The sequence below is a fragment of the Neomonachus schauinslandi genome, chromosome 6 (assembly GCF_002201575.2).
Source record: "Neomonachus schauinslandi chromosome 6, ASM220157v2, whole genome shotgun sequence".
Lineage (NCBI taxonomy): Eukaryota > Metazoa > Chordata > Mammalia > Carnivora > Phocidae > Neomonachus > Neomonachus schauinslandi.
The window spans coordinates 138,374,477-138,388,621 of record NC_058408.1 but is presented as its reverse complement, the minus strand read 5'-3'; the positions used below and the strand labels follow the sequence as shown (position 1 = coordinate 138,388,621).

General features: G+C 56.1%; 2 protein-coding genes across 2 annotated transcripts in view; one reads left to right on the top strand and one right to left on the bottom strand.

Annotated features, from left to right (window-relative positions):
- AFAP1L2 (actin filament associated protein 1 like 2) overlaps positions 1–11,929 on the top strand; it is a 108,137-nt gene extending 96,208 nt beyond the window's left edge. The window contains exon 19 of the mRNA XM_021700214.1: positions 11,865–11,929. Within this exon, the coding sequence (XP_021555889.1) occupies positions 11,865–11,870 (6 nt within the window). The 3' untranslated portion in view covers positions 11,871–11,929. The remainder of the gene's footprint in view (positions 1–11,864) is intronic.
- Positions 1,109–14,145, bottom strand: part of VWA2 (von Willebrand factor A domain containing 2) — a 36,402-nt gene continuing 23,365 nt past the window's right edge. Inside the window, exons 6-13 of the mRNA XM_021700218.1 lie at positions 12,713–12,846; positions 11,986–12,118; positions 9,562–9,617; positions 6,877–6,984; positions 5,200–5,772; positions 3,244–3,795; positions 2,310–2,435; positions 1,109–1,438 (exon numbers count right to left, since the gene is read on the bottom strand). Of these exons, the coding sequence (XP_021555893.1) occupies positions 1,350–1,438; positions 2,310–2,435; positions 3,244–3,795; positions 5,200–5,772; positions 6,877–6,984; positions 9,562–9,617; positions 11,986–12,118; positions 12,713–12,846 (1,771 nt within the window). The 3' untranslated portion in view covers positions 1,109–1,349. The remainder of the gene's footprint in view (positions 1,439–2,309; positions 2,436–3,243; positions 3,796–5,199; positions 5,773–6,876; positions 6,985–9,561; positions 9,618–11,985; positions 12,119–12,712; positions 12,847–14,145) is intronic.

Here is a 14,145-nt window from a genome sequence, read left to right as displayed (position 1 = left end):
AAAAAAAAAAGGCTCGAGGGCTGGGGCCTAAAAATAGAAACAGCCTTCAATGTGTAAGTCCAGAGCCCACATTTCTGTGTGTTTTTTCTTAAGTCAGAGCAATTCAAATGGGATGTCCAAACATCAGCCCTGACCCAAAGAGCTTACACTATAAAATGATGAAACTGCTGTCAATTTAAAGACGGGAAGGTTCAAGTTCTTTGACATCACCTCCTACCACAGCAAAGGTAGTAAGGGAGTGAAAATGACCTTTCCTTTGTGATGTGTAACGCCACCTTCAGAGGACCTCTGCCAGGACTTTAAATCAAAGTAGCCTTGAACATTTGCAGGTAAAACATTTACATTATTTACATTAAATTTAGGTCACAGCTCTTTCGCAAAGGTTTCACTGAAAACCCAAATCCAAACCACATAACCAAGGGGAAGAAGTGTTTCCTGAAGACCGCAGGGGTGAGTACCTAGTTTGCCAGAAATATATCCCAGCTGAGCCTTCCTGCCACACGGGTCCTGTTAAGTAACCAACATCATTTCTGGAAACATTCCTTTCAAAACTAGACATGAAAAGCAAAAGCACCTAGACAGCATAAGATCGATGCTTCAGAAAGCCAAATACCCTCTAAGTGTCTCTATGCCGTTATTTTAAGAATTCCACTCCTCCTTGTCCTACTGAAAAAGCAAGCAATAAACACCCCACCATCAGTGCCCCCTAAGTAAGCTCTCAAGGAAGCCCCTCCAAGGGACTGTAGCTCAGGAGCCGGGCCAACGTCACTGGGCCCCTGGAGACCGGAGCGGTCTGCGCGCTCGGCCCCTCCCCCATAGGCTGGTTCGTGGTCACATTCCAGTCTGGACTCTTAAGTCTTTGCCACCCACAGATCCGGTCACAAATGCCATTCAAGCCCCTTCCCAAACTGAAAGCAAATGCACTCGCACATCTTTGGGAAAAGACGTGTGAAAAGGTCCACGGTTTTTCAGTCTCGAAATGCCGTGGCTCCGCGGGTCCGAAGGACACTAGTGCTCGCCTCCTCCTGAGCACTGCCGTCCCGGCGACGTTCTGTTTAGCGTTTGCTGTGGGCAAAGTGAGCTTCCAGCGGGCCATCGAAAGTCTCCAAGCTCCTTTGTCCGTCCTCGGGGGGCGCTGACCGAGGACACCCGGGCACGCCCAGGCACAGAAAGTCAGCATTTACTTACACAGTAAGGCTTTTCTGCAGCGGCCGTAGTGGCTGTCCCCAAGCAGGACGGTCGCAGTCGGGGCAGCCCCTCTCTGGGGCTGAGGGACGCGGGCGGGGCCGGCAGGAGCCGGAGGTGGCCGCTCAGAGGACCCCGGGAGATCGGAGGGGGCAGGCGTGCTCTCAGCGCCCGGGGCGCCCAGGCCTCCTGGGTGGGTGCTGGGAGGGGTAGGGCTGCTGCCCTCCTGCGGGGCCGTCTCCTCGCAAGGACCCTGGGAGAGAAGCGACCTTGAGGACAGGAGGAGTGACTGAGCCCTCTTCTCACCAGGGGGCAGCCCGTGGGCCCCCGCGCGTCTCTCCCTTGCTCGCCAGCCCAAGCAGAAGTGCCAGCCCAGAGGCCCTGGCTGCCTGCCCTTCCCGTCGGCCACCCGGCCTCGGGAAGCCACGCTCTGCCGGCGGCTGAAGACCCGAGGCTGCGAGCGGCATCCGGCCTCCAGCTCCTCTAACTGGAAAGTCACGAGCAGGAGCCACAGTGGGCCCCTAATGCTGCCCAGCACGACTGTCCCGTTCAGACCCTGTCTCTCCCGGGCCGTGACTCCTCTCTGCTCGAACCACCAGCACCTCCTCCCGTCCTCCCTCGGCTGATGGCCGTTCCTCCCATTTCACCGAGCACAGAGGAACGCTCAAAAACGAACTCCTACCAGCCTCCACCAGCCTCTACCCACCTCCCCACCTCCCTGCCCGCGTCGGGCCTTCCAGCCCTCCGCCTCCACCGCGCTCCCAACCCAGGCCTTCCTGGAGACCCTCCTCTCCCAGCTGCTTCTACTTTTCTCCACGATGCCTAGCGCCGGCAGGCTACAAGCTGTACTCGTTCGCTGCCCGTCTCCCGCACCCGCATGGGAGCTCCAGGAGGGCGGAGCTTCTCCTCGTCTGTTCACTGCTATGTTCCCTGCGCCTAGAAGGGCGCCCGGGATGCAGGCGGCGCCCACCACGTCTCGCGCTGGAACCAACCAACCATCGCAGGAGGCCTTCTGCTGAGCACGCGCCCTCGACCCTGCGTTCAGCGGAGGCCCTAGGGCTCCGCGGTCTCAAGCTCCGCCCCCCACCCCCAGCTCCCACAGGCAGAGCCAGCGCCCCACTTACGGTTCCCACAGTGGGGGCCCTGCCAGCCGCCCCGGCACTCGCAGCGGTAGCTCCCGTTCTGCAGGACGCAGGTGCCCTCGTGCAGGCACGGGCTGGGCTTGCACAGGCTGACCGGCCGCTTGGCTTCTACAGGGGAGAACGTGCCCAGCAGGCTCAGCCGGGGTCAGCCCCAAGGCCCCCTCGTCTCAGGAAGCCCAGGACAGAGGTGAGGCCACACATGTCCGTGTTTGTGGGCCCTTCAGCAGCAGGTTGGAGGTCAGCACACGGTTGGGGGCCCATACTGCTTGGCTAGGTCAGAGACCCAACGTCCACCCAGCTCTCCTACTGCTTACAGAGACTCTCTCCCTCTCAAATGTGCTGTGCACACAGCAGTGTTTACTGTGACGAATGCCCTTTTATTTTATTTTTATTTTATTTTTTTAAAAGATTTTATTTATTTATTTGACAGAGACAGAGACAGCGAGAGCAGGAACACAAGCAGGGGGAGTGGGAGAGGGAGAAGCAGGCTTCCTGCCGAGCAGGGAGCCCGATGTGGGACTCGATCCCAGGACCCTGGGATCATGACCTGAGCCGAAGGCAGTCGCTTAACCAACTGAGCCACCCAGGCGCCCACGAATGCCCTTTTAAAAAGGCAGAAAGGAGGTCGCTGGCAAAAGGATGCCTTGGGGTCAGGCGCCTCCAGGGCGCCTGGGTGGCTCAGTCGGTGTGTTCCTGGCGCTGTCGTTCACTACACAGGTCAGTGTTAACCCGGGTCCTTAGGTTCCTGGGGGAATCTGTAAGTATCTGAATGAGGCCTTCTGTTCAAATGAGGAGCAAAAATTCTCAAGTTTGGCCATCCTTGCAACGATGTACCTGAGGGTTCAGGCTGAGTCTCCCCCCGCCTCGCCCCACCCCCCGGAAGGGGACACTGAAGGGCGGGGACTCCCCCACTCACCTGCACATATCCACTCGAGGAGCTCATCCTGCTGGTACCTCAGGTCTGCGTAGCTTGCCACGTGGATCAGGGAGTCCCGGGGACCCGCGAGCCTCCGCAGCGCCTCCCTCAGGACAGGCCCCACGCCCACCACCAACGCGGAGACGCCGTTGTTCCTCAGCTTCCGGATAGGGACAGCTGCGTCCTCCACCCCCATCCCGCCTGTGAGCAGCACCACGGCCTTGGGGACACCAGGCCGGGCGCCCCTCTGGACAGTCATCACTTTGTCATAGACGTGCAGCAAGGCTGTGCCCACCGAGCCCACCCCGCCCAGGTAGGGGGCCTGGCTTGTGGCCCGCAGCACCGCGGCATGGGTGAGATGGGTGTCCAGCCCGAAGGCTGTCTGGACCCGGCTGCCGTACACCACGAGGCCGACCTGTGTCACGTCCGGGTTCACGTCAAACTGCAGCGTGAGGCTTCTCACGAAGCTCTGCATCTGGGCGAAGTTCTCAGGCCCCACCGAGGCCGAGGCATCCAACACGAAGAGCAGGTCCAGTGACTGTGCCTGGCAGCCTGTGGGCACCCGCAGCTGAGCCTCGGGGCAGGCTCTGTCCAGCAGAGCCCCTCCTCTGGACCAGGCCAGCAAAAGAGGGACCGCTCTGGGTTGGGCCAGCCAGGCTGTCCCCTGCAATAACCACCCTCCACCCTCTCCTAAAATATTAGGACACGTGAATGCCAGGCCAGACCACATTCCCAGACTCCCTGGCAGATAGGTGTGGCCATGTGTCTAAGTTCTGATTGGATGTGGTTGGAAACTATATAGTTTCCAAAAGCTGTCCTCAAAAGGACGCTACCTGCCTTCTACTTCCCTTCTCCCCACTTCCTGCTGGCTGAGAAACTGTGACCTCGGACCTAGAGGTGGAACCACAAGGTAGCCAAGCCACCCTGTGGGCTGAGGCCACTCACCTCTGAACTGTGAGAAAAATGAACGCCTACCATCTGTAAGCCACTGAGCTCTGGGGACCCTTTGTGACAGAACTTCGCCTGTACCCTCATTCATCCCATTACTGAGCACCTTCCATGCGCCATGCACTATAATCCAGGTGCTAATTACACCAAGTGGACAAAGTGGGTCCCTGCCTCCCCTCACTGGGCTGACGGTCTGTGGAGAGACAGCCATGAAACCAGCACAGAGTCACAAATACCGTGAGCAGGCGTGGGGGGTGGGGGGAGCAGGGTACCAGGAGACGGACCGGCAGGAGCAACAACGAAGTAGACTGGGAGAAGGGGTCAGGGTCTCTGAGGAGTAAGTGTAAGCTGGGGGCTGGGCGGCACGTCGAAGGCAGGGAGGGGGCCTGAGTGGCTGCTCCCCCCACCTTCACCCTGCGCAGGGGCTGTAGAGAAGTCTGAGGCACCAGCCACAGGGAGCTCTCAGAAGCCAGTGGAAGGAGTTCGGGTTTTATTCCACGGCAGAGGGGAGCCGGGGAGAAAGTTTAGGCATGGAGTAAGTGGATCGGATTCACTGGTTTTTAAAAGCCGCTCCAGGGCGCCTGGGTGGCTCAGTCGGTTAAGTGTCTGCCTTTGGCTCAGGTCAGGATCCCCGGGTCCTGGGATGGAGCCTGACATCGGCCTCCCTGCTCTCCCTCTGCCTGCCACTCCCCTTGCTTGTGCTGTCAAATAAAATCTTAAAGAAAAAATAAATAAAAAGCCACTCCAGCCCAAGGAATCTCTGAGCATCTGGCAACCGAGAGGAGCCTAAGAAGACATGATGACTACCTGTAATGTAGGGTCCCAGACAGAATCCTTGGAACAAAACCAAAAATCCTTGGTCTCTAAGTAAAACTAAGGAACTCTGAACTAGGCATATGGACCTTAGTAAATAATGATGTGTCAGTATGGGCTCATTCATTCTGACAAATGCACCCCGTTAACCCCTTACAAGAGGAACCCCACTACGGCGGAGCGCCGGGACCTCACCTGGCCGCGGCCGGCTGCACAGCTTCCGCCGCAGCTCAGGGATTCGGTGGAACAGGTCCTGCGGGCCGGCGTGGACCAGGACGCGCTTCGGGCTGCCGGTGATCTCCTCCAGCTCCGCCCGCACGGCCTCGGTGCCCACTCCCAGCAGGAGCAGCTCTCGGGCCCTCGCATGACGTGCGGGGCCGGCCACCTCGTCCTGGGACGGGGACTCGGTGAGCAGGACCAGCACTCTGCGCAGACGGTCCCGGCCCGTCCTGGCAGCGCTCCCAAAGCCGTGGTCCGCCGCCTGCCGCAGGGCATGGCCCGTCAGGGTGGCGCCACCGCCGAACGGAAGGCCGTCGAGGCTCCCGAGCAGGGCCGGCACGTCCCGGTACTCGCCCACGGGCACCGCCAGGGCCAGCTCCCCGCTGTACCAGGCCACACCCACGCGGGCCCGGGAGTCCTCGCTCAGCGATGCCTGCAGAAACCGCTTCACGAAAGCCTTGGCCCGCAGGAAGCCCTCCGGGGTGGTGCCCGCTGAGCTGGCCAGCAGGAAGAGGACGTCGACCCTGCACTCCAGGCTCAGCTTGGGGGCTGCCAGGATCACAGCGGCCCTTGGTCACGCTATGGCCACCGGGAGCGTGCAGGTCACCGTCCCACCCGAGACGCCCAGCCACCCTACCGGGCAGGAGAAACCTCCCTCCCAGGAGGGAGACAGGCCAGAGACACTGAGGCAGCAGGGGCTGGGGAGCACCTCACGGAGTTAGACGGGACCAGACACGGCTCTCCCTCCGGGTCTCCATCTGACCACTTTTTAAAAATTAAAATGTAACCTAGAACTTTCTTCCCTTACGCTTCTTGTGTCCTGTTTGAGAAATCTGTGTCTACCTCAAATCATGAAGATACACTCCTTTGTTTCCTTCCTTTCACTGCTTTGCCTTTTACATTTAGATCTATGATCCAACTGAAATTGGTTTGTGTGTAGCTTGTGAGGTAGGGGGTCAAGTTTTGGTTCTCCCATATACATCTCCAGTTGACCCAGCACTAGATTTTTTTAGGTGATTACTTAAAAATTTTTTATAATGAATATATATATATTAAAAAGTTATTGTTTAACAAGCTCCTATGTGTCAAGCATTGTTACAAAATGCTTTACATCTACCTTATTTAAAACTCTCCTCAACCCTACAGGGTAAACCCTATTATAATCTTCATCTCATACCTTTTTTAATTTTTAAAAAAATTTTTTTGATGTAGTGTTCCATGACCCATTGTTTGCATATAACACCCAGTGCTTCATCTCATACCTTTAAAACAAAAAAGGGTTTAGGCCCCTTGCTCCTTTTCCTATGAGAGGGGAGATGAGACTCTGCCCAGAACCAGGTCTCAGAGTCCGACTGGGGTCAGCCTATAACTGGGCCCAGCAACACTCCGAGGTGGAGCAGTGACCCACTCTAAAGCCAGTAAGCCAAGAGCCACTGTCCTGCCCAGGGCACCCCAACCCACCGGAGTTACTCTCGGAGCACTCAGAGGCTATTTCACATGAAACATCAGATCAGTGGTGTGCTGGCGAAGTAGGTGGCTCTGAACCTCAAGGGCCCATTTCTACCTAGTAGCTAGCGGGGCGGGAAGTGGATGGGGGAGCCCAGGCTCCACTGCTCCCCAACGGTCCATCTTAGAAGTCCCGTGTATACGTACCGCAGTTAGCCTCCCCTCCAAAGGCCGGCGGACAGAGGCAGTGGTACCTGTCCCGTCCTTCTGGAACACACGTGCCTCCATTCTGGCAGGGCTGCGAGTCACAAGCGCCTATCAGAGAGATGCCCATTAACAGCCTAGCACATCAGCTCAGACTCAGGAAGGGGTTTGGCCAGAGGTCTGAGTCCGGCAGGCCCCCCCGCCCCACCAGGGCCCAGCTCCCTCTTTCCCCCAGGACCACTAGGGACCTAGCCACACACCTGTGGCAAAGGGGACGGAAAGCGAGTGAGGTGCACAAAGGAGGGGCTGGGTGTGGGTGCAAAGGACACGCCGTGGTGGGCTCTATCAGGCCCTGCGTGAACTACAGGCTCACAGGGGATGTGCCAATGGCCCCTGGGCTGTTACGATCTGAACTGCATCCCTCCAAATCCATATGGATCAGTCCTAACCCTCAGCACCTTGGAATGTGACCGCATTTGGAGAGAAGGACTTTAAAGAGTTCATTAAGGCTAAATGAGGCCATAGGTTGGGCCCTAATCCAGTCTGACTTATAAGAAGAGGAAGAGACCCCAGTGAGGTGCACAGAAGGCAGGCCACGTGAGGATGCAAGGAGCGGACGACCTTCGACAAGCTGAGCAGAGAGGTTCAGAAGAAACAGAACCTGCTGACACCTTGATCTTGGACTCTCAGCCCCCACAACCGTGAGAAAGTAAATTTCTGTTGTTTAAGCCCCCAGTCTGTGGTACTTTGTTATGGCAGCCCCAGGAAACTGCATGACGTGACTTCATCACCACCCCCGCCTGCCAAGGAGCCCTGGAGGAGGCCGTGACACTGAACTGGTGTCGGACCCGGGCTCGCTAAGGATGAGGATCTCAGTAGCGTCACGGTGACCGCACAGATGTCGTGAGACTCCGGGAACACCGTGGTGTGCAAGGTGCCATTCCTCAAGTTCTCCGTGGTGGTTCTTAATGGCCTCTGCAGGCCAACACAGCCAAAGAGGGAGCCTTTGGCTCCTGGAGCCAACGAATGTGGCCTCCTCCACTCACTTGGGCACCTTAATTAGCCGCAGCAAGCCCCAGTATCCTCCACTAAAAAGGGATGATGAGAACTTGGTCCACGGTGGATTGCATGAGCTAATCCACGGAAAGTCTCAGCACAAAGCCTGGCATGAAGCCAACACTCCATAACAGGTGAGGACAGTATTTGTTTTTGGATGTGAGGTCCAAATCTTGGGCAATGTCTCTTTCAAAGGAGCTATTTTACCCAGGGAACCACAGCCCACATCTGAAGTGACCTATCTGTGATCCCTTCTGGTCAATCTCTGAGCTCTGTATCAGTTATTCTAAGATGCAGATAATACCACATGACCTCCCTCCCAGAGTTACAGAGAACAGATGGGATCTTCATGAACTCATGTGTCTTACATTCAAAGGGCTTACTAAGTAGCTGAGTGTGGTTACCACTGGAAGTGGCAATTTTCTGTCCTTCGTACATAAAAATGTTGATATACTAACTTGGTGGTCACATCACTGAAATTAAAGTTTTTGAAGGTAGAAATTATTGAGGCTCACTGAGCACCCAGGCCTGCTGTTCCGTCCGCTGGTGTATCATGGAAACAACCGGGGGGCTCGATAACAGCACCAACACCGGCCTTTAACTGAGCAGCTCTTCTGTGCTAGGGACTGTGCTAAGCACCACACACGCATGATCTCATTTCACTGCCCGATGAGGTGCGTCCTCTAAAGGCCCCCTCATTTTGGACGGGGCAACTGAAGCTCAAGGGCTAGAAGTCACGTGAAGATCATATAGCCGGGAAGGGGTAGAGCTGGGACTCAGACCCAGGTCACTGTGGTTCCAAAGCCTTAGATGCTCAAACTTTAACTGCTGAGCAGAAACAACCCAACTTTCAGTGTCTCCTGTGTTTCAGAAGCCAGCAATGTGGGAACTTTAAAACAGGATGCCAAGGAGATCACCAGACCCATGGTAGGAAGGACCACTGGCTCTGCTCCCAGGAGATGTGCTCCTTGCCTCATCAGGAGAAGCAAATCCATAAAGGACTGATGCCAACACACTTGAGTGTAATTTCTCTGCTCCCGGGTCAGTGGGATGCACTGGACCCCAGGTGAGGAGCAGGGAGGCCCACTGGGGAACAGGCTGAATGATGCCTAATGGTATTCGTAAGTCCACCTGTTTGCTTGGGACTTCGTAGCTGATGAAGCACTTCTGTGGGCATTACCTACTGAATCTTCACTAGGATCCCATTTATGATACCCCCTATCATACAGAGCAGGGAAATGGGGATTCCAGGCATGGGACAACCATTATCCCTGTTTTATAAAGGAGGAAACTGAGGCTTAAGTGGCCCAGAGTTTGGTGCTGGATGTGAGGCTTTCTATCTGCAAAGCTGGTGCTCAATGCGCGCTCTTCTCTGCCTCTTGTCAATGCAAGGGGCAATGGTTAGGGAAGGCGATTCCAAAGTCTTCACTCCGTTCTTAGTGAAAAATACCACTGAGCAAAGGAGGAATGAGTGCAGTAGGGGCATGCTTCTCTGCCCCTGAAATGCCTGTCTCTCCGCCCCAGAGCTGGTTCCCACTCCGCCCTCTGCCCCAGGAGTGCAAACGCCCCTTTAGAAGCCAGCTGAGTCCCAGGGCCCAGAAAGAGCTAGAGAATCCAAGAGGCAGACTGTACCTGGGCAGGTGGTCCTGTAGCAGGTGGCAGGGTGGGTTAGGAACACTCTCTTCCAGCTATAACCCAAGGGAGCAAATGGTAGAGATCAAAAGTTTAACAGGAATGCGGAAACCTGGAAGGTTATTTGAGACGCTAAAAGCTAATATAAGATTCCTATGCAGATAGGGGTCAAGAAAGACCACCTTGTTTTCTTTGATTCTACCCCAGCTTTTAGCTGCACACAGAGCGGGAAATGTTTCAAACTACCCAGGAACAGTTTTAAAAAATGTAAATTGGCTATCATGTCAGAATTTGGAAATAATCTGTGCTCAAAATTCTATAAACTATGAGAAGAGCTTTCTATTCTGAGTTACTTTCCGGGGCTAGCACCATGCGGGGGTGGGGGTGGGGGGCAGGAAATAGTGGGAATTAGGCAAGTGGATTCTGGCTGTGTGACTCCCCCAGGCTGCCCACCACTGGGGCAGGCTAATTAGGCTCACCTCTAGGGCAGAGTCTTCCCTGGAGCAAAACATCCACTGGGGATAAAAGCCAAGTCAATTACAAAACTCAAGGAGTTGCTGCAATCAGGAGTTTGCCAAGCTGCCAGCTCATTAAAGAGAAATCTTCTCCCTCTCCACATCTACTCCTAGTGACTTCATAAAACTGCAAGTCCTAGCCCAGAAAGCTCTGTGGACCCCTCCCAGTCCTGCACAGGGAATCGGCGTTGTTGGAGCAGAGACTGGCCACAGGACTTTGCCTGGATGTGCACATGGCTCCCTCCTGGGCTCCCTCAGGTCTGGACTCTGTGCAAGGCCTTCCTTGCCCACTCTATTTAAAATTGCAACCCTGCTCCCAACCCCCACCTCCCCACCCCCACCCTGACCCATCCCTTCATTCCGTTCTTCTCTGTAGCTCTTAGCACTACCCAACAGTTTGTTTTAGGCATTCACTGTATTTACTGCTGCCTCCTGCCCCTGGAGTATCAGCTCATGAGGGCAGATTTGTTTCTGAGGAATTCAGGCCGATTCCCCAGGACCTGGGACCGTGCTGGGCACGGAGGAGGCCCTCAGTGAGTGTTTCTTGAATGAGGGAATTGATGAAGAGCTTAGTATAAGTAGGCATCATTCCAGAAGGCTGACTGTTAGTGCACACTACCTATTAATTCTCTGCTTGCTCTCCACAGCCCTATGGGGTAGGTACTATTCTTAGCTCCCTTTCAAATGTAGAAGGAGGTGGTGGGAGGGTCCCAGCCCATCAGTGGCCATGTTGGAATTAGAAGTTCAGCAGCCTGACTCCAGAATCTGAGCACAAAGCCATGAAGTGTACCTTACCCATCAGCCTCTCCTGGGGCTCCCAACTCTAAACGCCTCTGCCTGGTGCCACTGGGTTCCCCCATCTTTCAAGACGGTTCAAGCAGCCCCTTCTCCATGATGTCCCAGGGAGGACAGGCCCCATCCTGGCACCTGAGACACCTGACGGTGGTCACTGGTCTTCTTGTCCAACGCCCCTTCTGGACCCTGAGCTTCTTGGGGGAAGCATCTGTACCTGTCTCCTCACTGCACGCTGCTTGACTCAGAGCGGGCACTCGGAACACGTTCAGTCGGAAACAAACTGCCTCCTTTCACTTGGAAGCTTGGGTTCTGAAGAGGGCCTCTAGCGGCCTCTGACACAGCCCTATTTCCTCTGCTCCATGTGCAGGGCACGGCCCTTCCCTGCCAAGACAGTCTTTGGACTCTCCATCAGCCCAGCACGATGGCTCATGGCTTCTCAGCCAATCCATTTCTTTGCTGTGTCTCCTGAGCTCATCACCGAGAGCAGGCCGAGGGGCAAAGATGCAGCTGGTTCAAACGTTACCCCTGGCTCTCCAGGAAAGGCAAGAGGATGGGATCACCAGTTGCTGACCTGCTGTCCTGCAGGAAGTCTGGATAAAGGGCCAAGGGACAGTCCAGGAATTTTTGAGAAAATGGCTGACCACCGAGCAGCAGGTGCTCTAGAAGGCCTGAGCTCAGCTCTGATGAACACTGCATTCCCCCATGGCCTCCCCAGCTGGAATTCAACCAACACCTTAAGCCTTCTGCCTCGCTCAGCCCCGTAAATATCGAAACTACTATTCAGAGGAACCAAATTACCAGACCACTATCCCAAGTCCAAACCACAGCCCTATAAAGACTGGCTTTGCCTCATCTATGAGCCTTCCAGAACAGTTGTGACCCTGTCACCCTCGCTCACTACGGGCACCTGGGCAGTGTGTCTACAAAACTCTGCCACTGTGTCGCTGTGACCCTCCCTGTGACCCCACAACTCTGTCCCTGTCTCCCTCCCAGGTCTGATCCCTGTCACACTCCGTGGCCAAGACCTCAAACAGCTGTTCTCCCTGCAGCACGTGAGCCTCCATCTCCACCCAGACATGCCCCCCGGCTCTGACCCCAGACCACGAGGACAAACCTGGAGAAGGGACAGAGCGCCGCCAGCACGGCTTCGGTCCCCCGCGATCCTCTCCAGCACGGGGCGCTGCCGACAAGCTCCCTGACCGTCTCTAGCGTCTTGCGCTCACAGGGGTGAGGCTGGACCTTGCAGTCTGTGTCCGCAGGGCACACCGATGGAGAAGACAGGGTTATGCCTCCTCCCCCCAGCCATGGTTCCATCACCCTCAACCCTGGCCACCCTCTGCCTCTTGCAGGGCAGAGCACACCGGGGCAGGGCCCCTGCTCAGCACTGGCCAGGCGGCCGGGCTGTGAGCATTTCCTCCGCACACAGCTTTTACATCCTTGCACATGTGTGTTCTTTTTACATAACATGCTCCTGGGTAGACCCTGACGATGACAACCAGGAATGCAGAGACCTCACCCCAGCTGAAGCTGACCATGTTGGGGAGCTGACTGCCTCTTCCCCCTGAGAAGGGGAGAGGCACAGGAGACCCCTAGATCTGGGTCCCAAACCTGGGCCCCTCTATCCCCCAGACACAAGCTCAGGGTTCCCAGCTGAGAAAGCCCACAGGGCCCGACACAGAGAGGTCGGGAGAGCAGAGCACCCCGGCGCCCAAGCTGCTAGACCCCATTCCTCTTGCCTTCCACCTTCCTGGGGAGCCTCTTGACCTCCGGCCTCGGGGAACCGTCCCCACCCCACTTGCACCAAGGGCAAGACCCCTCCTTCCCAGCCTGGAAGGCCTTACCTGGAGAGGCAAAGGTGCAGACAGCAGCCTTGCTGAGGGTACTTAACAGACCGTTGGTGGCATCCTCTGCCTGCTCGGCCGTGAGCACGTGCTGCTCCCTCGGCTCGCTGGCCAGTGTGTGCAGCTCCTCCCACCTGTCCCCAGGCCCCAGCGGAGAAGTGAGAGCCGCTCCTTGCCCACCCCCCGGCCTCCCGCTCACCCTACACCATACACCCTGCACCATGGGCTCCTCGCAGACAGCAACACGACCCCACCGCTCCAGAGTCCAGCCAGGCTGCAGATACGGTCCAGAAGTGAAGCAGAGCAAGACCCCGAGGATGCTCAAGCATGGGTCCTAACGTGTGCCTGCCAGAGTTCACCAACTCCCTCGGAGGAAAGCCTCCCCCTCAGATCCAGCAGCTTTTACTGGAGACACGGTCCTCACGGATGTAGTGGTCTGGCCGCGTCACCCAGAGCCGATGAGAAGAGTATAACCAGAAAGGAAATGAAGGAAGGTGGTTGTGCGTGGTGGCGAGACAAGAACAAACAAGGCCAGCTTGTGACAGAGAAAAATCCTGAAGAATGAGAGACAGGGGACGTACGAACTCAAAGGCCAGCAACGTCAGGCTGTGTGGAGGAAGGAGCCAGCACACTTTGAGAGCCAGAGGGCACTGCTCTTAGGGCCCAAGACAGAAATGGCGAGTGGCATGATAACCTGGGCCGTGAAGAAAGCGTTAAATGATGCTGAGAAAGCTTTCTGAGAAGACAGGGTAGTCAGTAATGCGTTTAGAATCTTGCCCATCAGAAATTCATCCAAACAAACCAAGGTTTGGCATTGTGGCCGAAACTTCATTTATCTCTAAAATTCACTTATGTAAAACTCCCCATTCCCCTCTGAAGCCACGGAAGCCAGACCTTCCCTCCAGGATGAGGACAGCACCTGGCATGCACCGGGGTGGGGCGGAGGGGGGGGCTGCGTTCAGAGGGCCGCTCTCCCAGCCCAGCAGCACATTTTCACAAAAGCCAGAGCTGAGAACCATCAGGGAAGGGGCTCAATGAATACTACCAGGAGGAAAGAGGCAGGTGTTTGATCCCATACAGAGCCTCACCCTGCCCACAGCAGTGGCTCTCAAACTCTGGGGGGCATCAGAATCACTGAGGGCCAGATAAACTGCCGATGGAGGCACCTCGCCCCAGAGTTCTGGATTCAACAGGGTAGGGCCCGATCGTGTATGTTCCTAACATGTTCTCACTTGCTGATGCCGCTGGTCCAGGAAACACACTTTGAGAACCACTGGTCAACAGTGACCCGGCCTTTGACCAGCAGTTGGGTGAGAGGAGTCAGGAGGGCCTGGAAACCCAATGGGCTTCCTCAGACGGTTCCTGTGGCTGAGCAGTGTCCCCTCTCCTGACCCAGGGCTTCTCGAGTCCTCTAAGTGAGGGGCACTCAAAGT